This window comes from Falco naumanni, chromosome 7, assembly GCF_017639655.2.
Source record: "Falco naumanni isolate bFalNau1 chromosome 7, bFalNau1.pat, whole genome shotgun sequence".
NCBI lineage: Eukaryota > Metazoa > Chordata > Aves > Falconiformes > Falconidae > Falco > Falco naumanni.
In genome coordinates, this window is record NC_054060.1 from 49,790,744 (window position 1) to 49,816,528 (window position 25,785).

The 25,785-nt window shown below is 37.5% G+C and overlaps 1 protein-coding gene across 3 annotated transcripts in view; it reads right to left on the bottom strand.

The window, feature by feature from the left end:
• Positions 1-25,785, bottom strand: part of UBR1 (ubiquitin protein ligase E3 component n-recognin 1) — a 73,915-nt gene that overhangs the window by 38,904 nt on the left and 9,226 nt on the right. For 2 of the 3 annotated variants that reach the window (XM_040599921.1, XM_040599919.1), the window contains exons 2-15: positions 22,882-23,138; positions 20,686-20,764; positions 18,456-18,566; positions 14,234-14,364; positions 9,139-9,280; positions 7,487-7,549; positions 7,074-7,197; positions 4,992-5,099; positions 4,471-4,559; positions 3,555-3,653; positions 2,714-2,871; positions 1,998-2,097; positions 1,571-1,699; positions 644-824 (exon numbers count right to left, since the gene is read on the bottom strand). In XM_040599921.1, coding sequence (XP_040455855.1) covers positions 644-824; positions 1,571-1,699; positions 1,998-2,097; positions 2,714-2,871; positions 3,555-3,653; positions 4,471-4,559; positions 4,992-5,099; positions 7,074-7,197; positions 7,487-7,549; positions 9,139-9,280; positions 14,234-14,364; positions 18,456-18,566; positions 20,686-20,764; positions 22,882-23,138 — 1,771 coding nt within the window. The remainder of the gene's footprint in view (positions 1-643; positions 825-1,570; positions 1,700-1,997; positions 2,098-2,713; positions 2,872-3,554; positions 3,654-4,470; positions 4,560-4,991; positions 5,100-7,073; positions 7,198-7,486; positions 7,550-9,138; positions 9,281-14,233; positions 14,365-18,455; positions 18,567-20,685; positions 20,765-22,881; positions 23,139-25,785) is intronic. The other variant, XM_040599920.1, reaches the window with a different exon arrangement.

The following is a 25,785-nucleotide window of genomic DNA, read 5'->3' on the forward strand; positions in this document are numbered from 1 at the left end:
ATTTCACATCTAAATCATATGTCAGTAATAACTGAATTTCAAGATTACAAGGCTTAACAGATGGTATCCTGGCATCAAATGATGTGATAAAGAATATACAGCTTAATAATAGCGTATGATTTCATTTGTATTCTACAAAAAGCAGCGATCCCCCACTGCTGTAAACCATTGAATACTGACTGGAAATCTGTCCTGGCATGCTGCAAACATATGTCTTTTAGGAGGAGCATTTTAACAGTCCTAAGATACAGGTAGCAGGAAAACAGATTTGAGATACAGTAATAATGAACATTCATTTAGGCAGAACAGGTAGAAACAGAAACACAGTAACATAAATAGAAATAGTCCAGAGAAAACTGAAGATCTCATTAAAACATGGAACTTTTTCCTTCTCATCTGACTTTCTCATCTCTCTCCTGTTTAAAAAATGACCTCCAACTTCCATGGCAATTTTTTTTTTTTGAGGAAAACCTTCCTTTCGTGGGACATGTGGGGAACAGCGTTGCCTGATCATGAGTATGTCAGAAAGTCTGACAGTGACTGACCCATGAAGCACTTCATCTAAATGGTTTCTAGAGTAAAGAAATCGAGATGGGTGATAAAGGTAATTCAAACATGAATCAAAACAAAACACACCACCTACCAGCAAGAGTCCTAGACAGCGGTAAATGTATGCTGACAGGATCTGCAGACACTCTGTAAGGTCTGCTCTCCAGAGTATGGCCACACAAGTGAAACACTGTTTTTTCCCGTGAGCGGCCATTTGTGCTGCACCTCATCACAGCTTTATGACATTCACTGTAGGCCTTCAGCAACAGCTCTTCCTAGAGTTTAAAATAAATGCATAGCACTATGTTTAAAAATCATATATATGCACTGAAATTCCTCACTTGTTTTTTCTGATGGCATAAACAGTTACTTAAAGTCCACAATATATTACTGTTCTGTTTCTTATATGGAGAAGTACCGGACTGGAACAGTGGAGCATCCACTAAAGCTAACCAAGAATATGCTTCTGTTCAAAAAAGCTGCTCTGTCAAATGCTCTAAAATCTATGTACTTATTTAAGATGGGATATTTTAATAGTTTGCAGTTTGTACCCCAAATGGGATAAAGCTCCTGAACTGCTATAGTTCATCCTTTCTCTCCCTAGTGAAAAAAAAAGAAAAGAAACAAAAAAGAAACCAATTTCAAAATATCTTTAAATTGTGTACAATTTCCTCCCTTCCCCCAGCACAGTGACAAGCTCCAGCACAAAGTTTCTGCAGTCTACCTTTGCAATTGAAAATTAACACCGTATGCTTCAAAAACTGAAAACCTGACAGTATTATGGGAAGTATTTTCCTTTATGATCTGCCTGACACCCTGTGCAGCTTTGTCAGCTAGATTATACTCTCCTGAGATCCCACCTCTCCTTCTCACACCACAGATTAATTCTTTCAGGCTCATTTTTTGTGGAGATCTGTATTGAACAATAGTGAGCTTTTTTAAAAAGCTGCTATTTAAAAAGCGCTCAGGAATATTCACAGAAGGCACGCGTGTAAGAATCCCAGACAACTGATACACTTACATCACAGGCACACCACTCCTGGAACATCAAAAGAATGTTCTTGAGCTGCATCTGTATAGCAATAGCTGCTTCCCAGTCAGGGTCCACCTCAATGTGCTGACCAATCTGTCTTTTTATCTCCTCCATTCCCTGAAATGGATATGCCACAAAATACTCAAGCTAAATCAATGAACACAGGCTTAAAACAACAGAAAATTCTGTAAGCAAATAGTAAAATATAGGTTATTTGGATACATGTAGCTAAAATTGAAGAATACTTCTATAAACATTACCTGTACACCCACCCAAGAAATGGATTGAAGAACTTACCATCATAATTGCATGTTTATATGCACAATATTGCTATGGACAAAAAGATGAGCAAACAGAAATGCTGTAATATGTTTATTACAGCATATTAGAAAGAAATTGTTTAAATGTGTTGTACCTGCATGCAAGTTAGAATCCTTAGGAAAGAAATAAATCCTTCTAAGAACCGCTCCCTCAGACGGTCTGTCCATAATGTAGGCTTGCTGACTAAGACATACCTGTCCCCAAAGAAAACATTATCATCTTTTGCTCAAACTTCCGTTTCTGCTTGTATTTATTGTTCTTTGTATTACAGTAATGAATTGCATCATCACATTACATCCCCCTCCCCATCTCAAACTCCTCTTAACATTTTTACTAAACATTAGAGTTGCTTGATGCGACTCCATCAATTGAAATAAACAGATTTTTTTAAATTCCAAGGTATTTGGGGTGGTTTGCTTTTACATATTCTGTTTATTGAAGTAATCTGGAACCCGTAAGAGTGGAAAACGCTATGCAGATGAGAATTACAAACAGCTTTGCCAGAATGATAATGAATAGAAGCCAAATTACCTGTATTGTCTTACAGTAGATATATTTTGTTTATTAATGCAATTGTTTTATGGAATTATATTAGTGAGAATCACCAAAAATGTCTTTATAGAATATAATTTTGGTATTTGAAAATGTTATGTTTCCACTGAAAAATAAAACATTCAGGTTTCACGTGTGGTTCTTGAGGAACCAACTGCTTTTTTAAAGCAGTTTTATCATCAGATTCCTGAATTGAAACACCTCATCCTACTGCTAATTTTCTAGAGAATTGCCCTAGCTTCTCAGCTTTACACTTACCTGAGGTCATATATTACTGCATATACCCGGTTCAGTTTGTCCTGACTGTAACCCTGGAAGTTGAACTTGTCATTTTTGTCTAGGTACTCTGGAAGCACTTCTAGGAGTGTCTCTGTAATGGTGGTGATTACATTTTGCTCTTCAATAAGATGTCGAGCCTATAAGAAGAAAATTAAAAAATGTTCTTCCAACTTTTGTTGAAGAGAATGGTCAAAGTAAATTTCTAATCAAAAAGACTGGATTCAAAGGAAAAATATTTCAAGCATTTTTAAAAAGTCCAAACTACAAAATCTCCCATAATATTCATTATGTATGAAGACAAGTTTCCATCAAGTCGACATGGTTTCTCATTCTGACAGCTTCAATGTAAGAGATATGCTATTTTTTCTGGAAAGATCACGTAGAAAAGTACTTTTATTTTAGTATTTCAGGCAAGAAATATATAACCTTTAAAACCTAGAGGTATACTTTTTCCCTCTCACAGGATTTAACATATTTCAGCTACACAAAAAAAAACAACATTTAATCATTTTTGCCCCCTCCCCCCAAGTTTTTAAAGTTACATAAGAAGGTAAATGTGAACAGTAAAAGAACACAAAGTTAATGCAAAGAAGGATGCTGCCTAAAATTTCTACTCATTTGCATTTCCTCTACCTTCTGTAATGAATATTCACATAAAATCAAGCTTGTGCTTTCATATCGGCCTCAACAAACCTGAACAATCATTTTCAACTCAGCAACGCATAAAGACTCTCTGCCAAGTACAGCAGTCTGCAAAAGTGGTACTGCTAGCAATTCTCAAATATATTTTATGTTTCTAGAGGAGACAGGTTGTACATACCAGAGTAGGTACGGTGAACATCTGAACTGAGAGTGCTGTGACAGAAAGAACTCTGTCATGATCATCACTGATGTATTCTTTTTGCAATGCCTTGTAATACTAGGAAAAGAGAATATTGGGGAAATGAAATAAAACAAGTGTTTATTTAAAACACTTTTTTTATTTGAAAGAATTACGTATCAGTGTCCTTCTTCCTTTTTAATAGAAGCAGTTCAGACAACAAAAACAACACAACATCCTCAATGCATCAAGCCAATTAAATATGTGCCCCACTGACTCAATACTGAAGATAAGCACAAATTTAACTATTCTGCCAGTTTGGAAGCAAAATATTTCGTCTCCTACAACCAATCTTCCCCAATAAATATAATATGTAAAAAAGATCAATAAAGACATTACATTATTACAACACAAGTCTTCCTCTTGCAGTGTTGCATGGATAACTGTATGGATAGTTATTCAACAGCTGACTATAAAAGATGTGTACAATGAGTAATTTAAGTCTGGACTGAAAACAAAGCGACCAGAGAAAACCATGAATTGTCAGTCACCTTTATTAGGATTAAAAAGAAAAATCTCACCCTAAAACAAAAAAAACTTGGTCTTATGTTGTGTATATTTCAAACTACTGTATCTAATTAAAAAAACCCAACCAAAACAAACCAGTTAGTTGCAGTTCATCTGTCATTTCAAGAGATACACAGAAGGCTAACAATACTCATTCAAAATGAGCATATACCTACATGATTACAAGGAACAAACCCATGGCATTGGAATCAACACACTCTATAAAGGCTGAGTTAGTTTTTAAAGCTCTGCTTGTGGAAAATTATTTATATTGAAACAATTTCTGGGGTTGGAGCAAGTTTTACAAAGCTAGTAAAATTCATAGCATAAAAAACAAATGACCATTTACCTTCACAAATTCCACAGCAAAATGTTTTTTGTATTCCATTTCCATGAAAAAACTACTGAAGATAAGTTCATGAAGAACCTTCCTTGCCCCTGTGAAAAGCCAATACAGTGCATGTCACTTTATTGCACTAAGATGCAGCTTTTTGTAGAAAAGAGAAAGATATTATTAAATTACAATTTAAAAAAATCATTAAAAGGCTTGAAATGGTTACAAAGTATATGAAAAAAGTTATTTTTTTTTTCCTATTTTTAACATTTATTGGTACATATTTAAAACAGGGTAAATAAGCATGAAGTCACTCATAATCAGGCTAGATCTTCTAAAAAGATTCTTCAAAATACGTAAAGCAGGAAAAATTGAGAAAAAAGGCAAAATATCGAATCTCAGTCGTACAAATAAATGCTGTACAAAAATCATAATTAAAAACAACCCCACTTGCATAGCACTTGCTTTTACACACTTGTTACACACATGAGAAACTGATTTGCTTCTTTAGTTTATAGCAACATGGACACACAAACCTTTATGAAGTTTTGCATCCCACAGCATCAACTTGCTTATGAAGCATGGCTTTTCAGATCCAGCTTCTTCTTTGAGACATATCTGACAAAAGATCTGGCGAAAGTCACCTATAGAGATAAAACTATTAATTTGTACAAGAATGCTTGGATAATTAAATTATGTGAGCCAATAAAATGAGAATTACAGAATTCTGTTCTTTAAATAAAAAGAAAAAATAAGGCACTTCAATTTGAATTATTTCTTAACAACATTCTTTCTCAGTGAATATACTCCCACATACACTAATTTCTTCCTGTTACTCTTAACTACTTCATTTAATAAATCCAGTGATGCAGAAGAATATTTTAAGATTAAAATAATTTAGACAGCTTTGCAAAGCAGATCCATAAGAACAGTTCACTACGTCAGCACAGAAATGCACAGGCTAAGCAAGTCTACACTGGCCCCGACCTTGGGCCCTGGAAGTCAGTCTTTTGTAGAATTTCAGAACCGTATTTTGTATTTCCTTGCACCTATTAGTAAATACAGTACTTGCAGAAGCAGTTTTAAGTACCAACATATCAGAGTCATCAATGGGTTACTAACATTCGAAAATGAGCTCTTACATGACTAATTTCAAATGGAAAAGTGAAGTGGAAAGTTCCTGACAACCTGGAAATTAATAGTATTGAATGCTTCTTTATTCCTGTTCTGCCACTTGAAGTGAAATCAGGATAAGAACAGGAACCACCAGAACACAAAAAAATTCCAACTGACTACAGAACATCAGGCTCATAAAGCATCTACATATATAATCTAGAAGAACAAGGACAGGATTATTAGACTTCAATCCTTGTGCTTGAAACCTCTCATAAAACATATTAAAGTATCAGTTAACCTGTAACAATTTCCTAACCCAAAATGCTACACACACCCAACATGGAATACTCCTTTTTAGCTTTAGCTTATCTCATCAGCTAAAAAGATTATGCTTAGAAACATAAAAATGTGAGGATTTGCTAAGGTACTGACACTGACTTGTCTATACTCAGAGTCAATAGCTGAGTTTAGAGGAATCTCAAAATTGAAAATAATAAAAATTATCTAGGAAGAAAAATGTGGATAGAAATTGAACTTTCACTAGAAACCCTGAAATAAACCACACAGGTAAAACCATATAGGCAAAACTTGTGCCTATTAAAAACAACTGAGGAACTCAGACTAGCAAGAAAATACCATCAGTGAAATAAATACAAAGTTGAAAATAACAAAGCTAAAACTCATAAAAAATTACAAAAAGGTACAGTTCTGACGTATGTATTTCAAAGAAAAGACTAGAGAATAAGTGTTCAGGAAAAAAGATAAGAAATTCACTTTATTACCCAAGCTTACAAAAGAGGCTAAAGCAGACCAACAGATATATCTTATCAAGAAGGAGGGGAAGTGGTGAGCAGAGCTTAATCTATGCATATTTGTACGGTGAAAAGAGACTATAATGGCTTAAGTTCGGCAAAACACAGGTATGACAAAACCCAGTAATAGCAATCAAAAGTAGATTGATTCAGAAGTATTGTTTAAAACTGTATCATCAAACACCAGAGCAATGTTTGAAAGCTTAAAATAGACCTTCCACTACTGGACAAAATCTTGAACTAAGGCTTTTGTTTTACTGGCCCTGTCTAATTAATCACAGCTATCAAATCTGAAGGAGGAATTACTTCAAGCAGAGGATGTATGCTTTTACTAATGGAGGTGTTCTACAGCTTTCCACTAGCACCAGGGAGAGCAGCTTTTAAGCTAAATCATCACTGACATAGGGCATGGGATGCTGAAACTAAGGATTGTAAAACTTCTAAGAGGAACAGCCAGGAAGCAGGGAAAGATGTATTTTAGCAAGGAGGAAAAGAGAAGTACTGCTATTCATAACTATACTGATGGATATCAGAACCTGTACTACCGTATTATTAATGTACTTACTAGGAGGAATATGAAATATTTTAATAAGGGAATATCATATGTAACACTACTAAACACATTTTTGAGACAATTAGTCATTCAAATACTGACATGGCATTATCATAACAAAAATCAGTTATGCTTACTTGAATAGCTCATGAGTTTGTTCAGCCAAGAACCAAGGCGCAAGGCAAACTTCTGGTGAGCCATAACATCAGCATGCAGAACCTCCACATGAAGTGGTCGTTGAGAAACATTTTCAGAATGCCTCTAGGAGTCAGGTAAATATTGTGAGACATAAAATAAATGTAACATGAATTTTCATATTTGCCTTCACCACCCATTATATCTCCCGAGCAAAAAAAGAAATCAGTTTGATGTTCTATTTCTCAAGATAAGACACCTATCTATACCAAATGTGGTAATGTGAATTTGATTTCAAAAAGTTCACAGGCAGGTCATAAAAGCATGAAAGTTAGAGAAGCAAATCTTCAGTATTAATAATAAATATTTATTAAAATATTTAATCAGTAATTAATTAAAAAAATTGGGAACTTACCTTGATTTCTTCTTTTGCTTCCTGACAAGAGGCATAATGTCCTGCCTTAACAGCTCTACGACCCTGTTAAAAGAAAATATTGAGCATGAGACAAACATAAAGCAAAGCCAAAATGTCACAAGCCTGACCCATTATGGTTTTTTTAATACATAAAAAAACAAACCAGGGACCAACATCACTCACTCATGATGCTTTTAGACATCTAGAAGCAAATCAAAATTAACATAATTATCTTTAGAAAAAAAGCTATTTTAATTAAATTAACTACAGAACAACAAAGTAAAGTCTGGGTATCTTACTCAGGTATTATTAGATAAGGAAAACTCATGTACACATTAAAAGAGATGAGAGGAATTTCTGCAGAATACTTTAAACACAAACCACATCAACTTTCTTCCTAGCACAACTCATCCTGAATTTGCTTTTCTACAGTCTTTCCTACTATTTCTTACTTCTGCATATTATTATAAGTGTGGGTTTGATAAAGCCAAGATTAGGTCCAGCTTAGACCTCAAATTCCACTCAAAGCACATCAGAGTTATGGGCTTCCAAAACAAGTTCTCCAGGCAGCAAAACTGCACACAAGAAGAGGGGAAGTGGCTGTATGCCGTGGAGCTGTTACAGTTAAAACAATATAACATACAGTCCTATGTTGGAGCAGGTGCTTTGTAAAATGAAAAAAGTCTGATCAACTCTGGATCTAAAATTTAGATTTCAATCAAAAGGAACCTTCATAATGAAAACCTTTCCAATTTACTCTAAGCACACACGTATACACATTTTACAAAACCTGCAACTGCCGGACAAGACTTGTAATTACGTAAGACTGACACTATGAACTAAACAGAACTAAAATCTCATTACCCAAACAAAGAGAAACACGAAAACAATTTTTACAGATTAAAAAAAGGATTCTAATATTAGTAAGATAGTATTTACATATGAAATAACACATATACAGAGGTATAGACAAAGTTTCTCCATACGCAAACACTTAAGTCTTGTACTTTAGTGAGGTAAAAAATACGGTTGCAATTGAGATTGTTCAAAAACTGATCATGCTTCCCCCCCTGCCAGTGTAGAAAAAGTTTAGGTTACTAATGTAAGGTTTTTACATAGGACATTAGTTTGAAAAATGAAGTAGTAGAATTGTCAAGTTCACTTGCATTCTTTCATGGATTCTTCCTGGTTTCATTTGCTTAATTTGAAGCTTTAAGAGTTTCAAATGAAGTCAGAGCCAAAACAAGCTCTATCTCTTCTTGCAAAACGTAAGGTACATTTCTGATGAAGTATAACTGAATATGCGTATTGCTGACCTGTATATTTTCCAGACAAATACTATTAAAATAAAACATTAATCTCAGCTAAGAAAAAAAAAGGTAAAGCAAATATGCCAAACATGCAAGGAGCAACTTCAGATTAATCAGCTCTTCCCTTTGTCAGGGAAGTGGGTTTTTATTCTGAAGAAGAAAATTAACACAGTTTACAAGCTTTCTTGAAGCAAGTGTTGATTAACAGTTACTCTGCAACATGCGTTTCTCTCTCTCCTCAAGCTCCAGCACCCAGAAACAAAAATTCTATGATCCAGAGACTACAGGAGTACTTCTTAGTGATTAAAAAGTTACTTTCTCCCATATCCAGAATGCACTAACCTCTTTATCTATGGCAGTAGTATGCAACTGGGCTTCACCAAGTTCACAGCCAAGTGCCCTTTGCAGGCTATAGATGACATGATCGTAAGAATGATGTTCGTCATTGAAAAGGACACAGTAGTAGCTGTCTACCTTCTCTCTACTGGGGAAAAAGCCAACATATTAGCAAACAAATAAAAATAAAACTGAAAGTAGTGTCCTATGTAATATAAGCAACACCTGACAAGCTTGAGAAAAATGTCAAACAAAAAAAGTTACAGAAGAAAATTAAGCATGTTTTTCATGTCAAAGACACACACCCTTCACCATCTATACCAGAAAAAGCCACAAAAACTCTGTACCAAGTACAAAAGAGATTTTAAGTTACTTGATTATTCCATTATTATTCCCTCTCTCTGCTGTTTTATGATACCATTTGTCTTCTTAACATGACACACAACAGTCGTTTTCAGTTTTCATTAAATCACAGAATAGTTTGGGTTGGAAGGGATCTCTACTCCAACCCCCCTGCAATGAGCAGGTCATCTTCAACTAGTTCAGGTTGCTTAAAGCCCCATCTGGCCTGACCTTGAACGTTTCCAGGGATGGGGCATCTACCGCCTCTGTCGGCAACCCATTCCAGTGTTTCACTAACTTCATTGTAAAAAATTTCTTCCTTTATCTAGTCTAAATCTACCCTCTTTCAGTTTAAAACCATTACCCCATGTCCTCTCATAACAGGCCTTCCTAACACATCTGTCCCCATCTTTAAGTACTGAAAGGCCACAATAAGGTCTCTCTAGGGTCTTCTGCAGGCTGAAAAAAACCCAACTCTCTCAGCCTTTCCTCATAGGAGAGGTGTTCCAGCCCTCAGCTCATTTTTGTGAACATTCTCCGGAACCACTCCAACAGATCTATGTCTTTTCTGTGCTGAGGGCTCCCGAGCTGGACACAGCATTCCAGGTGGGGTCTCATCTGAGTGGAGCAGAGGGGCAGAACTGCCTCCCTCAACCTGCTGGCCATGCTTCTTTTGATACAGCCTTCTGGGCTGCAAGCGTGCATCGTCAGCTGGTGTCCAGCTTTTCATCCACCAGTACCCCCAAGTTCTTCTCCACAGCACTCTTCTCAATCCCCCTTTATTCCTCTGCCTGTATTCCTGTCAGAGGTTGCCCTGGCCCAGGTACAAGACCTTGCATTTGCCCTTGCTGAACCTCATGAGGCTCACATAGGCCCACTTCTCGAGGTTGTCCAGGTCATTCTGGATGACATCCTATCCCTCAGGTGTGTCAACCACACCACTTGGCTTGGTGTCATCTACAAACTTGCCAAAGGTACGCTCAATCCCACTATGTCATTGATCAAGATATTAAAACAGTACAGGTCCCAGTACAGACCCCTAAGGGACACCACCTGTCACCAGTCTCCATCTGGACATTGAGCTGTTGGCCACTACCCTGTGGATGCTACCACCCAACCAATTCCTCATCCACTGAACAGTCCAGCCATCAAATCCGTATCTCTCCAATTTGTTGAGAAAGATGTTGTGGGGGACCATGTCAAAGGCCTTACAGAAGTCCAGACAGATGACATCCATAGCTCTTCCCTTGTCCACTGATATAGTCACTCCATCATAGAAGGCCCCCTAGGTGGGTCAGGCAGGATTTCCCCTTGGTGAAGCCAGCTGGGCTGTGTCAGCCATAGTGTAGCTTCTAGGAGAATCTGTTTCATGATCTTCCCAGGAAGAGACATAAGGGTGACAGGTCAGTAATTCCAAGGGTCATCCTTTCTACCTTTTTTTAAAATGGGTGCAATGTTTCCCTTTTTCCAGTCATCAGGGACTTCACCTGACTGCCATGACTTTCCAAATATCACGGAGCATCACTTGGCAACTACATCAGCCAATTCCCTCAGGACTCTGGGATGCATCTGGTCAGGTCCCATAGACTTCTGTATATTCAGGTTCCTCAGGTGGTCACAAACCTGCTCTTCTTTTAGAGTGGGAGGGCTTCTGCTCCCCCATCTTCATGTCCATCCACTCCAGAAGGTGTGGGAAGAGAGACTGCCAGTGAATAGGAGGCAAAAAAGTTGAGTACCTCAGCTGTCTCCTCATCTACTGTTACTAGTTTGCTACTTTCCAGTGGCAAGTGTTAACAGTCACACTTTCTTTAACCTTCCTTTTCTGACTGACCTATCTGTAGAAGCCCTTCTTACTATTTTTTGCATCCCTTGCCAAGTTCAGCTCCAGCTGTGCCTTGGCCTTCCTGACCCCATCCCTACACAACTGGGCAGCATCCCTATACTCTTCCCAGGATACCTGTCTCTGCCTCCACTGCCTGTGCATTTTATTCTTGGTCTTTAGTTTGACCAGCAGGTCTCAACTCATCCATGCTGGTCTCTTGCCTTCCTTTCCTGATTTCATACACCTGGGGATTGAGAGCTCTTACATTCTATGGAAAGCATCCTTGAAGATCTGCCAGCTCTGTTCTGCTCCCTTGTCCCTGAGAACAGTTTCCCAGGGGGTCCTATTGGCTAACTCCTTGGACAGCTGGAATTCTGCTTTCCTCAAATTCAGGGTCCTGACTTCACTCTTCATGTGATCCATATCCCTCAGGACTGCGAATTCCACCAGTGCATGATCACTGCAGCCCAGGCTGCCTCCAGTCTTGACATCACTGATTAGCTCAGTTGCATTGGTGACCAACAAGTCCAGTATCACATCCCCTCTGGTAGGGCTGGCTTAAGGAGTTATCCTCAATGCATTCCAGGAGTCTCCTGAATTGCCTACAGCTCGCCATGCTACTTTTCCAGCAGATGTCAAGGTGGTTGAAGTCCCCCAGCATAACAAGAGCCTCAAGTATGAAGGCTTTATCAATAGGCTCCCACTGATTGGGTGGCCTGTAGTAGACACCAACCACAAGGTTCCCTTTGTTACCTCAGTCTCTGATTCTTACCCCTATGCTTTCAACCTGCTTGTGGCTATTCTTCACAGTTATTCACACTATCCGCTTCATGATGTAGAGGCAAACACCTCCATCCCTCCTTCCTCACCTATCCCTTCTGAAGCCTGTAGCCATGTCATGGGATTCATCCCACCAAGTTTCAGTAATGGCATTTAGGTCGTAGCTTTCTAGCAGCATGGTGGCTTTCAACTCCTCCTATTTGTTGCCCATACTGCGTGCATTGGCATAGAGGCACTTCAGCTGGGCTGCTGGCCATGTTGCCTTCTTAGAGGAAGGCCCTCTAATTCCTTTGGGCTATTTCACTGGTGTTTCCCTGTCGGATCCTATTACCCCAGGACCTGCTGGCTCATCTCTGTAAGACTGTAAGACACTTGAACGTGTGTGCTGCAGTGTAGCCAGCATGTCTCAAAGCAACAGGCTGAGGGCCCTGGCTAGCACCTGACCCTCTAACCTTGGCATGGCATCCCACAGCTCCTCACGGGCAAGCCCCGTATCATTCCCCTTCAAGCCTAGTTTAAAGCTGTCAGAGCCTGGCTAGCTTGTGAGCAAAGATCCTCTTCAAGAAAGGTGAATCCCATCTGACACCAGCAAGCCTGGTGCCACATAGGTCATCCCATTATCAAAAACTCCCTAACTGCGGCAGTGACATCAACCACGGAGCCATTTATTAATAGACTAGACCCATCTGTTTCTTCCAGTGTTGCTGCCCACAACTTGAGGGGGAGGAAAAAATAACCTGTGCTCCAGAGTCCCTTATCAACCACCCCAAGGCCTTGAGTCTCTTGATCACCCTTGGACTACATGTTGCAGCTTCATCACCAGCCACATGAAAGAGCAGTAACAGGTAGTACTGCAAGGGCTGTACCAGGCTGGGAAGTTTCCTAGTTATGTCCTTAACCCAAGCCCCAGGGAGGGATCAGACTTCCCTAAGAGGGTCTGTCCAGCGTATCAGACCCTCTGTTCCCCTCAGAAGGGAGCTGCCTATACTATAACCTGTCTTTCCCTCCTAGTGGAGGTGGTTGTGATGGGGGGGTGGGAGTGGGGTGGGGTAGGCCTTACTGACCATAGCAACACCTCTGGTGTAGATGGATCATCATCCACTGACCTGCATTCCACATCCAGAGCCTCATACCTATTGTACAGAGGCACCTGGGAAAGCAAGGTGGGCAAGGAGGGTTTTCAATTGCCACCCTGCATGCGGACTTGTCTCCATTCACTTCTCTCCTTTAAGCTACTGTCTCCAGCCTGGCAGGGGGAGCGTACAGTATTCCCTTGGTCTTGTTTTTTTTTCTGGTGGCTGCTCCTGTTTCTGTCTCAGGCAGGGCAGTGCATGGCTCCACTGGTCGGTCTCTTTCTCAGACTCCCTGACGCACCTTAACCTTTCTACTTCCTCACACAGCACTGCCACCAGGCTGAGCAAATCATCTATCAGGTCGCACCTCACACAGCTGTTCCCACTGCTGCCATCCGTTACCAGTGAAAGGCCCTTGGCACTCTCTGCAGCCTGAGACCTAGATGGCTGCATGTTTTTGTGGGAGCTCTGTCTGGGTCACCACATCAATTCTGGCAAGTGCAGAGGACACAGCTTTCCACTGGGTGGATACCACAGCTAAGCTCCTTTTGAGAGGGTGATGACCACCAAATGAACTCACCTCTTGAGCCAGCAGGGTGACTATGCCCTTCCTACACGCCCTGCAGCAGAAACTGCCATGCCCTGCCTGACATGCCACACTGCTTGCAGCACTCCTGGTCACTTATGCTCCCTAGGCTGCTTTTTATAGGCATGGAGGCAGTCGTGGTCACTCTGGCAATGCCCAGAACTTGTCAACATCTCCCACGAGAGCTGTCAGCTCCTGGTGGGCCTCTCCACTGGCTTTTCCCTGCCTCAGGAAGACCCACTGTGCACCAAGATCTGCTGCTCTGCTGCGGACAGGGCTGACACCGGAGCAGCTCCCTCAGTGACTGATGGAGCACAGTCACACACTACTTTTCCCATGATGCATCAAGAGCTTTCCTCTATATAACTGTAGATCAAAATTGCTACAGTGCTATTTACAAGAATTTTGGCACTAATGTTTGCATGTCTGTAAGAATACCACAGGCAAAATTATTATCAGTTTTAATGCCCTGAAGAGAAAGTTGGAAATACTCCCTACCTAACTGTGAGCTCCGGAGGCAGTTCTTTCTCTTCTTCCCATATAAGCATGTCTACAATGTATTTTATCACAGAGGGAAACACCCTCCTAGAATGCTCCATGATTTCTTCATTCAACTGACATTCAGAATTCTGTAAAACAGGAGATAACATTAATATGGAAAAAAAATTTAAAAAACGGTTGGTAGAATATCTTATTACTGTATTTACTGCCGGAAATTTAGCCTTTTCATGATTTTCAAGCAAATTAATATCGCCTAATTTCTTCTCTTAAAAATTATTTCACCCCAAGGGCTCTCAGTAGTATTCCAACAGTTTCACCTACCTTTTTTACAGTTTTTGTGTAGGAATAGATGACAAAAGGCCTCACCAAATGTGTTGGGAAGCTTCAATTTATTTTTAAAACTTAAATTTTAAAAAGCTGGTTAACAGCTTTCTGTACACCTAAAGATACCAAAAGTTTGCAGGCCAGATCAAAATTCTTCCCCTGCATTGCTTGCTCTTCTCCAAATATTCTGTCAAATACTTATGATTCTCCTTGAACAGAATCATCTAAAGGAACCCAATTCTGTTCTCTACAGAGATCCCATCCCAGGTCTAGAAATCATTTAAAATATCCCTGTGAACTGATGTATTTCCCATCCACTCAAAGTGAATTGTCTACGCCATACAGCATTATTAATCCTTTCCATAAGCATGTAAACAGGAGAGCAATTTAAGTTATAAGCTAAGAAAATAATTACCAAATCTACACTTAAGAATGAAACAATCAATATTCAGTTACAAGACACAGATACATGAGAAGGACATTGTGTGAAAAGAGAGTTTTAATCCAAGGGCCCTGATGACCTCATACCTCCTTCCTTCCAGCGTATGAATATATAAATGTTATATAATGTTATTAATGTTAACACAACCAAATCCATTAATTTTGTATATAAATATGACAGAAGGTGATATTTTCTAGAGTATTCACACAAAGTTTCCTATAATTTTGGGATCACCCAAACTGCCTACAAAATCTGAGTACGTATGTATTTGCCAAAGTAAGAAAAGATGAGAAACAAAGATCTGTTCCAAAAATAAAGCTTTTCACATGTGACTTAATCCCAAGTACTATGGGCACTCTCACCTCTACAAACTGGCAAATGTTAAATATAAAAGAAAAGAAAGAGTGATGTGTTTAATATAGCTAAGAATCATGTTTTTGAAAAATTCTTCAGTCAACTACAGTCACATTTATCCATTTATGAAGCAGATTGCTTTAAAAATATAATAAAAAACCAAATAAAAACATGTTGTGTCCATATAATGGAAAAGCTAAAAACACAGTGGAAGATAATTGAAAATACATTACCATGATCAACTGCTTCCAAAGCACTGAACAGTTTTCTGACCTCATAAGCATTAGAAGAATAATTTGGAGTCAAACACAAAATCTAAAATGTCTGCCAATGAAATCATGGTCTACAAATATCACTGTGTGTACATACTTAGTTTTGGATAAGCTCATAGTAGATCTTGGTAGACATTAAGAATGTAATGTCTAGGGTAATTTTTTTTTCCCCCCAGACTGACAAAGCTATCATCATCATAAAGTTTGGAGAAGGATGAATAAACCACAGCACTATGAATAATCTAGTTGAATTGAGTTGTAAATATACTAATTTCCGCCCCCCCCCCCCCCCCGTATTTCTTAGGAGTTTGGCTTTTTAAGCAGTAACACATTAAGCAAAAATGATAAGAGCTGTAGGAAAATAGAGCTGCACACAGAGATACTCCGAACAAGAACCCTGTAGTAAGGCATGCTGCTCTCCTTCAGTCTGTAGAACAAACCGAAGGAAACCACATCAAACTGCTGAAAGTGGGGATTGCACTCATACAAGTAGTGAAAAGTTAAATGATGCAATGCCACCTGCGATGCTATCCACATTAGTAGAAGTCACACTAAAATGAACTAAGATACAGCTAATGTAAATTGAAAGTGTGAAAATAGAATTGCCTCAGAACTATGCCCAAAAATGCGTAGTTTTTTAAGCTTCAGGTAAAGCTTCAAAAAACAAAATCATGGAAAAATGAACTAAGTATGTTCAAAGTTTAAAAATAACTAACCACCAATTTTTTTATCTTTTATTTTTTTGAAAAGGTAAAAATACTTTCCAGGTCCATTTGTTTATCTCAGACATGAATTCTCAGTTATCTGTTTTTAAGGATAGATTTAGGCAAAAAGGTTTTATATACAAGCATAATAAAGACATCAGTTTGGAACCAATAGAGAACAGATGACTCCCAAAAGCCTGGAGTAGGGATTCTAAAATGAAGGGTTGCTTTTCTGAGCCCATATTACATACACACCAAGCTTCATAAATATCTCCTCACTGTAATTTTTTTTTAATACCGTATTTTACTAATGCTCACCTCATTATCTCAGAAATGCTAAAAACTCTGGTGCTTATCTTTGATATTGTAGATTGAAACCTGTCCTCTACTCGGGGCTCATTTTCAAGAAGAGGTCACTCTGTAGATCAAACTATAAACTTAATCTACCTTTTAAAAATAGCAGCCAGTTCCTAAGCACATTTTTACCACGTTCTGCATAGCAGACAAACATATTGCAAACATATCCCTCTTCTTACTTGCTCCTACCTTATCAGAGTAAGTTTATGAACACCCTAGCAAGATACATCCTCTGCCCTTAATCAAAAGAACACTGGTCAGGATCATCCAGAAAAGACTTGCTTGTTGCTTGACAAGCATGCGATAAACTTCTATTGATAATGGTATTGGTGACTATCCTAACATTTTTTTTAATTATTTTGTTGTTATGAAAAAGTTGTTCTAAAGAAAAGGGAGGTAAAAACCAGAATATGCTGTCACAGATGCAAATACCATATCTGTGAGGTCAAAATCTGTATCTTGCAGAGAAACAGGTTCCCCAGTTGGAGGTAAACATTTCATAAACCATTTTAGGGACTCTGGTCAGAGTTGGTGGAACCAAAAAATACTATGATTCTCAAAAGTAAAGTACTGAAACAACTGTTAGAAGATCTATTAGATTTAGAGCAGAAGACTTTTAACGCAGGGAGATACAATGTATTTTGTTTAGAATCTCTTCGTTAAAGTTCTGGATGTACCTCATAGGCCCACATTCATCCAGGTATCTGTGTGATTATTTTTTTTTTGTGAGCCATGACAGGTGAAATCCATAACGTATGCTACTGTCTGTAAGAAACTGGTCACCTGAGTAATATCACTTATTGTCCTGGTTTCAGCTAAGATAGAGTTCATTTTCTTCTTAGCAGCTGGTGCAGTGCTTTGTTTTGGATTTGGTGTGAAAGCAACGTTGATAGCACACTGATGGGTTTGGTTGTTGCTAAGTAATGGTTATACTACATCAAGGACTTTTCAGTCTCATGGTTTTTTTGAAGGAGGAATGAGTGAAGGAAATCTTTGTCACATTTTTCTGTAAGGTCAGTGCTCTTTATGCCTTTTCCATTTGATTTTTTGCTAAATCATAATGAACAGTATTTTTGCAACAAAGCCAGGAGGAATTAGGCACCTATGTGCAATGAGAAATGCTAAGGTTTTTTTGTCCTGGTTATCTCAGAATGTAGGACTCTGAAAAAACAATTTTACCTGAAGCAACTGATTTGCTTATATTCTCTTCGAGAACTGCTTATAAGATGGCATATTTTTTGTTAATGTGCTGCTTGAACAAGTATAATAAGCACGATGCATCCTACCATAAGGTTAGTTTTAAAACATAAGGACTTCTTTTAGTCACAGTGACAGATCACACAGACGTAACTGACAAAAAAACCCAAAAAAACCTGTTCAGTAATAAAGAAAAAGAAAATATTAAAATCAAGCACTATAACTAAACATTTACTAACCCCTGGGAAACCCATTATTTATCAACAGGAACTGAGTAATACACACAGCAAAGAAAAGAGCAAGAAACTGCAATTTAAATTCTGAACCAAAGACAGAAATGCTTAAGATAGAACTGTTCTATTGGGGTTTGCCTTTTGTTCAGAGACAAAAGGATGTCAAATATATACATTTGGCCCCCAAATACCTTGACCAAGGAAATCCTGATTCAGCTCAATTGGACCTGCTAAATGAATTATACAATATATATACTTCCATACACAGGAAACAGAACTTTTTAAAAAAGGAGATATTTACAATATTTTGTTTTTCACTTTAAGCAATATTCTTACTTCTTTTGGAGAACCTGATGCTCCAGGCTCATGTTTAGTACACAGTGGCCCAGCCTTCCATGCCTCTGTATCCCCACAGTCACAAAATCCACCTCCAGTGGAGCTATGCATCTGTAAAAAACCATGTATTTCAGTCATGAAATATGCACATAAAAAGCAAGATAAATAGAAACATGCATTATTTAAGTTAAACACAAATATAAATACCTAGTTACAAAATACAAGAATCACTACATAACCAATGGACTAACTACATTTTTTTTCTTTTCTTAGATAAAAGGAGACTTATCAAAGGAGTGCGGGAGAAAAACCTAAACTTTTTGAAGCAGAAAATAAAGCAAGAAATACAGTTGCTGCTGCAAAAGGTATGCAAGTCAAACAAATTTAACTAGAAAGAGTGTGAAAAAGCCTAGGACTGATGAATAAGTGCTTCCTGATTTTATTAGCAAAATTATAGCAAATTTATTTAAACCCTTCTTTACAATACACTTAGTAAAGTTAGAAAACAATATAAACAAGAACATGCATATATTGAACATTTAGTAGTATCTCTACTTCTAAACAAAGAAAATAAGATATAATCAGCACCTAAATACATTCCTGCAACTTTACCTTTGCATTACACTTTCAGAAAAGTACAAATTCTGACCCTTCACCTTAGCAAAAAGTTCTGACAAAACTCAGGCAAAAATAATTATCTTCAGCTTACTCTAAATTCTCAATCCTAAAATAATTATAAAAAACACTAAGTGACCCAATAAAAAGACATTCAAAAATTTGTTATTTACTTGAAACATTTTAGAATAACCTGATCTAATCAGACGTACTGCAGGCAGGAGGTTGGACTACATGACCTCCTTAGGTCCCTTCCAGATATTCTACGGATCTATAAAAAGCATAATCTGTATTATTTAGGCTGCATCTTTAAAAGGGAAATGCAGTAAATCTGCTCCCATCTGACCACCTATTTCCATGGCTGATGTTTTGCCTGAAGAAGTTACTGAAAAACAGGGAAAGGACAACAGCTCCTCAGCCCAGCCGTGATCCCAAATTGCTCTGTAATCACTACTATTTCCTCTAGTTTTCACCTTACCTCTGTGAAGTGTGCACACGTGCATGTGTATATGGAAGTTATATTTGCATTATCCAAGTAGTTTTGGGCATCTTTGAATCAATATTTACAATACATTTTCAGATCAGTATACAAGGTCTCATACAGAGGGGCAGAATATTGTATTTCAGTCCCAGTTAATGTTGAGAATGCTAGGTTCTTCTTCAAAACTGTCTCTCATTGAAACATACCAACTTGAAGGGGATTTATGACTAACTGATAATACAAAGTCAAATCTCTTCAATGGATGTCATGTCAATGACTAGAAGGAATAGCTGAAAAAAATCTAGCCCACTTTTTGCTCGTCAAAGACAATCAATTTGAATACATGATGCTTCGGTATATTTTCTTGCCTCTTGCAGCAGGCAGAATTAGACCAGCTTTGAAAGTAAGAACGTTATCGTTTTCCATTTCTGCTTCCAAGGCTGTTGAAATTACAGAGTGCCCAGTGAAGAGGGCGAGCAAAAGAGGGGGCCTGGGAAGGAAATAGTAGATGACAGTTTAGGCAATGAGCTAGCTAAGAATATTTAAAAGATCCTTCTTTAATTAAAGCATGAGAATCTCTCAAAGATAACATAGATTTGGATTGAAGAGAATCAAAAGGATATCAGAAAGAGATGATCCAAGTCTAGAACAATCTCCTCAAAAAACTTGATGCTTAACATTTGTTTTAACTTTATCATAGTCCACACTAAGCACAAAGTAGTTTACAGAAATCTAAATGGAATAACAGAGTAGAAACACACGAGACTTCATCAGTGATGTAAGTGCTGAAGTAATGGCCCTTCTCATTCTAAATTTCCAAATGACTGGGACTCAGGACACGACCGTCATTTTCAGTCACAGCTTTTTGCTCTGACATACGCTTCTGTGATATTGCCAGAGTAACAACGTATGCATTCATAAACACTTTCTTAGCCATTGGTTCTTGAATTAGAAAGTTATTATTCTTAAAAGAGGCTTTTCATAGTTAGAAACTTGAGAAACAGATAAATAACTAATCCCAGATTTTATGTTTTGAAATAAAAATTACTATATGGTTTATATGCAGTTTATTATATCCTCAAAAAATCTTCTCTAAAGCTAAAAGTACAATTTCTTAATCTAAGATTTTTCTACCTTGTACCGGTGGTTCTTGTGAATGCTATTCTGGAAGCAGTCCATACAGAGTACACAAGTTGGATCAACTGCACAGTCTCTGCAACAAAGATGGTAACTGGAAAACTTTCTCAAACAAACACACAGAATTTTCAGGCACAAAAGAAAATGCTACTCTGAAAATAAGAATAGAGATTAACAGATTCAAATTACAAAAACATTGGCTACTCCATGTCACAGAAAGAAGATGAAAGCTTATCTTGTTAGGCTTGAACCACGTACTTGAACCTGTTATACCAGATTCTATCAGAAACATGCCTGATTTCCACTTTCAAAACTTGTTGCTAACATATTTCTCTCTTGCTAAGAATCAGCAGCTATTAAAAACCACGATGACTCTGAAGTAACCTTTATTATTGTTTCCAACAACTGTAGCCAGTTTGCTAATGAAACTTTTGTTACACTTCTGCTAGGTTATGTTTGTAACTTCCAAAACAGTTAAAAGTCAAAGTCTACAGATAATTACTTTATTAAATGAGCCAAAGAATATATACATTTTAAAATTTAATTTTAACAGTTTCAGTCATGCTCTCAAGTATCTGAAAATCCAGAATTACACTCATGGGCAATTAATTCTTTCCCCCCCCCCCCCCCCCCCATGCTCCAAACATATGCTTTTTTACATTGCCTTTTTTCCCTAAAACATGGTCACTCTTCTTGCTTTAAATGCTGTTTCAATCTATGCAAAATGTCGATGACAAGTGTTCCATGACAATATATGAAGTTTTTTGTTTCACACCATCATTCAATATTTAGTTCAAGCCTTCTTTACAATATGAATAAAATAGTGTGGTAATTATGATTACAGAATAAATTTTCTTTAAACCTTTAGATGATCATCATCATTACAATAATTTAATACTTAACTAACATTCATTTATTACCATAAATCTACTTGCAAAGTGAATTAAAAGAAAAAACAAGCCAGAAGTGCCTGCTAGATTTGAATGGCCAATTCAAGGCACTCCGATTTTAATATTTCAGAGTATCTATTATTTTCAGCATTTTAGAAGCCTAAAGCAAACTCATATTAACTTCAGTTGCAGTAGTTAAGTACAGCATTTTGTACAAATACTGCCACATTTTTGCAAGAAAGGAACTCAAAAAAATAAGAAAAAGTGACCACCTCTGAGATACATAACTTTGCCTTTTTACCTGCTACCATATAAGAACTCTGCAGAGGCAGAAACAGAGTTATTGCTGTTACAGCAGCACTGAACTGCCTTGACCATCCTTTTCCTTTGTAGAGTCCAATGCTGCATTTGCTATATACCTTTTAGCAAACACGTAAGGATTTCTTCAAAGACCATTCTCCTTTCATATACAACACTAATTCATTCCTAGGAAAAGCTGAAGAGTATGTGATTGATTAAAACCTTACAGTGTGATTCATAAACAAAAAGTTCACATAGAGCTTTCACTTTGACACTTCCTAAATTCTAAGGGCTGGGTATTTTAGCCATAATAAAATTAATCATTCCTAACAATATTCCTTCAGTATTTCTGATGAATTTTTCTAGGCTTCTAAGATAAACTGAAAGTACAATAAACTATGACAACAGTATCATATTAATGCTAATTATTGCAGTCTTTACATCCACCAGAGACCTCCGGCTTTCTAGTATCAATATATTATTCATATTAATATATTTGTATTAATCATAATTAATAAAATAATTTTAATCAAATCAATGGAATGCCATCTTTCATATATTCCAGGATGAGAAAGAAGGTGAAAAAATGACCATTGGTCACACACCTATTGCTTAAGCAAAGGACCAATGATGCTCAGAAATGCTGGACTCCGTTTCAGACTTTGAAAGGGTGAGCCCTGTACAGCGCACAGATTTTTATGCCTGTTCTCGCTCAGGTCAGGTCAAGACCCCATACTCATACCCTATCATCCAATACTTTTAACGAATTGCTTTCAGCACCTTTAGTATCCTTTCCACATTCTTTCCCATTTCTCTGTCAGAGCCCGCTTTTCATATGCAATTTCCCTCACTGTGAAGTGGTTTGAAATGTGAAGCAAATGCCACTGTCATTTAAGTAAAGACCTACCATGACACAAGAAATTACTAGTTAGCAGTGCAACTGATTTTATTAAACCACTTATCTCACATGGGAACATTCATGATAACATACCTTCATTCTTACCTGCAAGAGTATGTTGTCTCCCCTCCTTTGAACACTTTCCCACAGAGCTGGGAGGTTCCACTCTGTTGTAGTTTCTCCAGGAATATATCTGGGTCTTCCCCAAACAAATAACATTCCAAGGGATATAATATTGCTGCCTGGACCATTTCTTCTTGTTTCTCCAGCAAGGGGTCCATTTCAGCTGAGTAAATATTTGGCACATGTTTTGCCAAGCACTGTAAAAATGTAGCTTGGAAGTTGAATCTTTCATCATACCACTGCAAGAAAAGTACACATATGGATAAACATAAATTAATAAATAAATAAAAAGAAAATAACATTAAGCACTTTTTCTATGAATCCAGAATTCTTTTCCACATCACAAGTCAGTTCTGCAAGCAATAAAACCCAAGAAATCATGTTTTCCCAGGATTTCTTTGCTATTTTCCTTTCAGTACCCACCACAGTAACCTCTGTTACCTTGAATTCTTCTAGTAAAACACTCTGAGGCAAGAGTTGGCAAGTATGCTACTGTAGAGCAATGCATGCACTAATTCATTTTCAACTACATGCTCGCCAACAGGTCAGTGAATATACAAATCTTGATGTCTGTTCAGCTGCCAACAAATGGAAAAAGCAACAGCAGGTTTCTGTGTCTTAGCTGGGAAATAAGTTTGGGCTTCATTCCTTAGCCTCCTGATAATCAAAAAACATGCAGCAACTGAAAGGTCTTTGAAAATGTTACACTTCAGTAAAGCCTTGTTGAAACTGGTCGTCAGTGTTAACTAGCTGCTGAGGGGGAAAAAAAAACCCCGACTGATTATGTAAGCTTAATGCCCTTGGGAAACCAGACTAAAATGCAATTTTATATTTATAAGACAATTAAAGAAAGTACTCGTGTTTTGACTTGAGGTTCTAAGTCTTCTTAATTTAAGTCCCTAATTCTACTTTTAACTACTCTAGTTTCAGAACAGTTCTCTCCAACTGTTCTATTTCTGTCCTTCAAGTCTGAATTATTTCCTTCACATTCGTCCCATTACTTCAAAATACCATGTTTTTCCCCACTGCAAATCAGGTAACAATTGTACCCATCAAGGCTCTTAAAGACAACATCCTTTCATACACAACCTTAACACCCCAAAATTAATTTTTCAAGAAAAAACTATGTATGCAGGTTCACAAATAGCTGTAAAAGGAATTTCCTTTAGGCCAGCAAGCAGAAAATAAGCAAAGCAATCACCCAAAGAATTCTGATTGAGAGAAGGCTCAATGAAGCAGACCATTCAATTTTTTTGAAGGATGAAATTGCACATCATCTTATGTGAAAGGCAAAAAATACCCCAGTTTCTTAATTAAAATGAAAACTACATCAATCAAACCATTGGATTGCCCACCCCCCCATCCCCCAAATCAACAGAGCTAAGGGATTAAATAATAGATCTATAAGGTTACAGCTCCCTAGTTTACCGCCTAGATCAGAACAGTTCTCCAAAAAAAGAAATTCATCCGGAATATATGCAGTCCAAAGTGCTGCAATCCCAGGTACTCTGAAAGCCAGATCTGCAAACAACCTGTAGAAATTGCATATTTGTTTTCTGAAAAACGCATGTTTACCTAACAACCAACCACAAAAAACTGCCTACATACAAAACCTAAACAGAAGAAATGGAAATGAGATACAATGTTGCAACAGCCTAGATTAACAATAACATCCATTGCCCAAAACTAATCTGTTTAAGGAGATTTGTTCCAGGTTGTAGTCACTCTAAACACTTTCTTCATGGCTTTAACAAGACACTACACTTCTGTAGTGCTAAATTAATATGTTTAGGTTTAGCCCAAGGCTTCTACTGGTATTTTACCCACCAATTTTCCTTAGCATTACCCTTAGGTAGTCCGTTACTTCATTTATCATGGTGACCCATGAGCTCAAAGTTATGGAAAAAAATGCATGGCAGACACTGATGGAAAAGAAAAGTCATGAATAATATGGTAAAGCAGAAGAGCAAATTTGTCCTCAAATCATCCTAGAATATCCTCACTTTATAAGGGCAAGTTGACCTGTCTAATCAGATTTCTAGAATCACAAAGCATTCAATCCATCCTTACATATCCATCCATGAAGTGAAGGGAACCACTTATTTAAATGCCAATTCTAATAAAAATTCTAGATCAAGAACAGATTTATTACTTGAACAGTAAGCATGACTGTGACCATCATATTGGTCATAAAAACTTTAGCATACACATGTATATAATACAGATGCATTCTGTATACATATACAGATATGCACTCAAATATATAGGTACCTATTTATTTTCACATATTCACAGTGCTAAAGGAACCAAAGGAAAGGACACAAATTAGCTGAGTGCCTTTTTAATTAAGTTGTTCAAATTTTTCAACTACCTAGCAACATTTTTTAAAATAAAAATTATGCTTACCTGGGGCAAGAGACACCAAATTTTAAAAAGCAACCGAAAATGAAATCCTAATTTATCACATACTTGCATAACAACACTTGAAGAAAAATATCACGCTTAGCTGGGGGTTCTCAGAAAGATATCATACTGTTAAATTTAACTGAAAACTTAATTCCTTGATCACGGCTCTATTTTTATATGTCTGATTTAAAATGAGCAGAAGTAAATTATTCCTGTAACAATGAAACTCCATAATCTAATGTTCCTCCTTAAACAGGTTCCCTCCTCTAATTTGTTTTTTAGTTTTTGTTTTAATTTACCTATACTGCACTATGGCTTTAGCAAGTTCCCTTCCCAATTTGGTTACTGTATTTGTTCACATGGGGTGCGTGGTAAGTGATCCCTTAGCAAAGCACAAGAGAATCCCAGTCTGTAGCTCTTCTATCTTGGTGAGCTCTATTCCCAAAGGATGGTATAAATTTAGCTTCTGCGTTGTTGGAA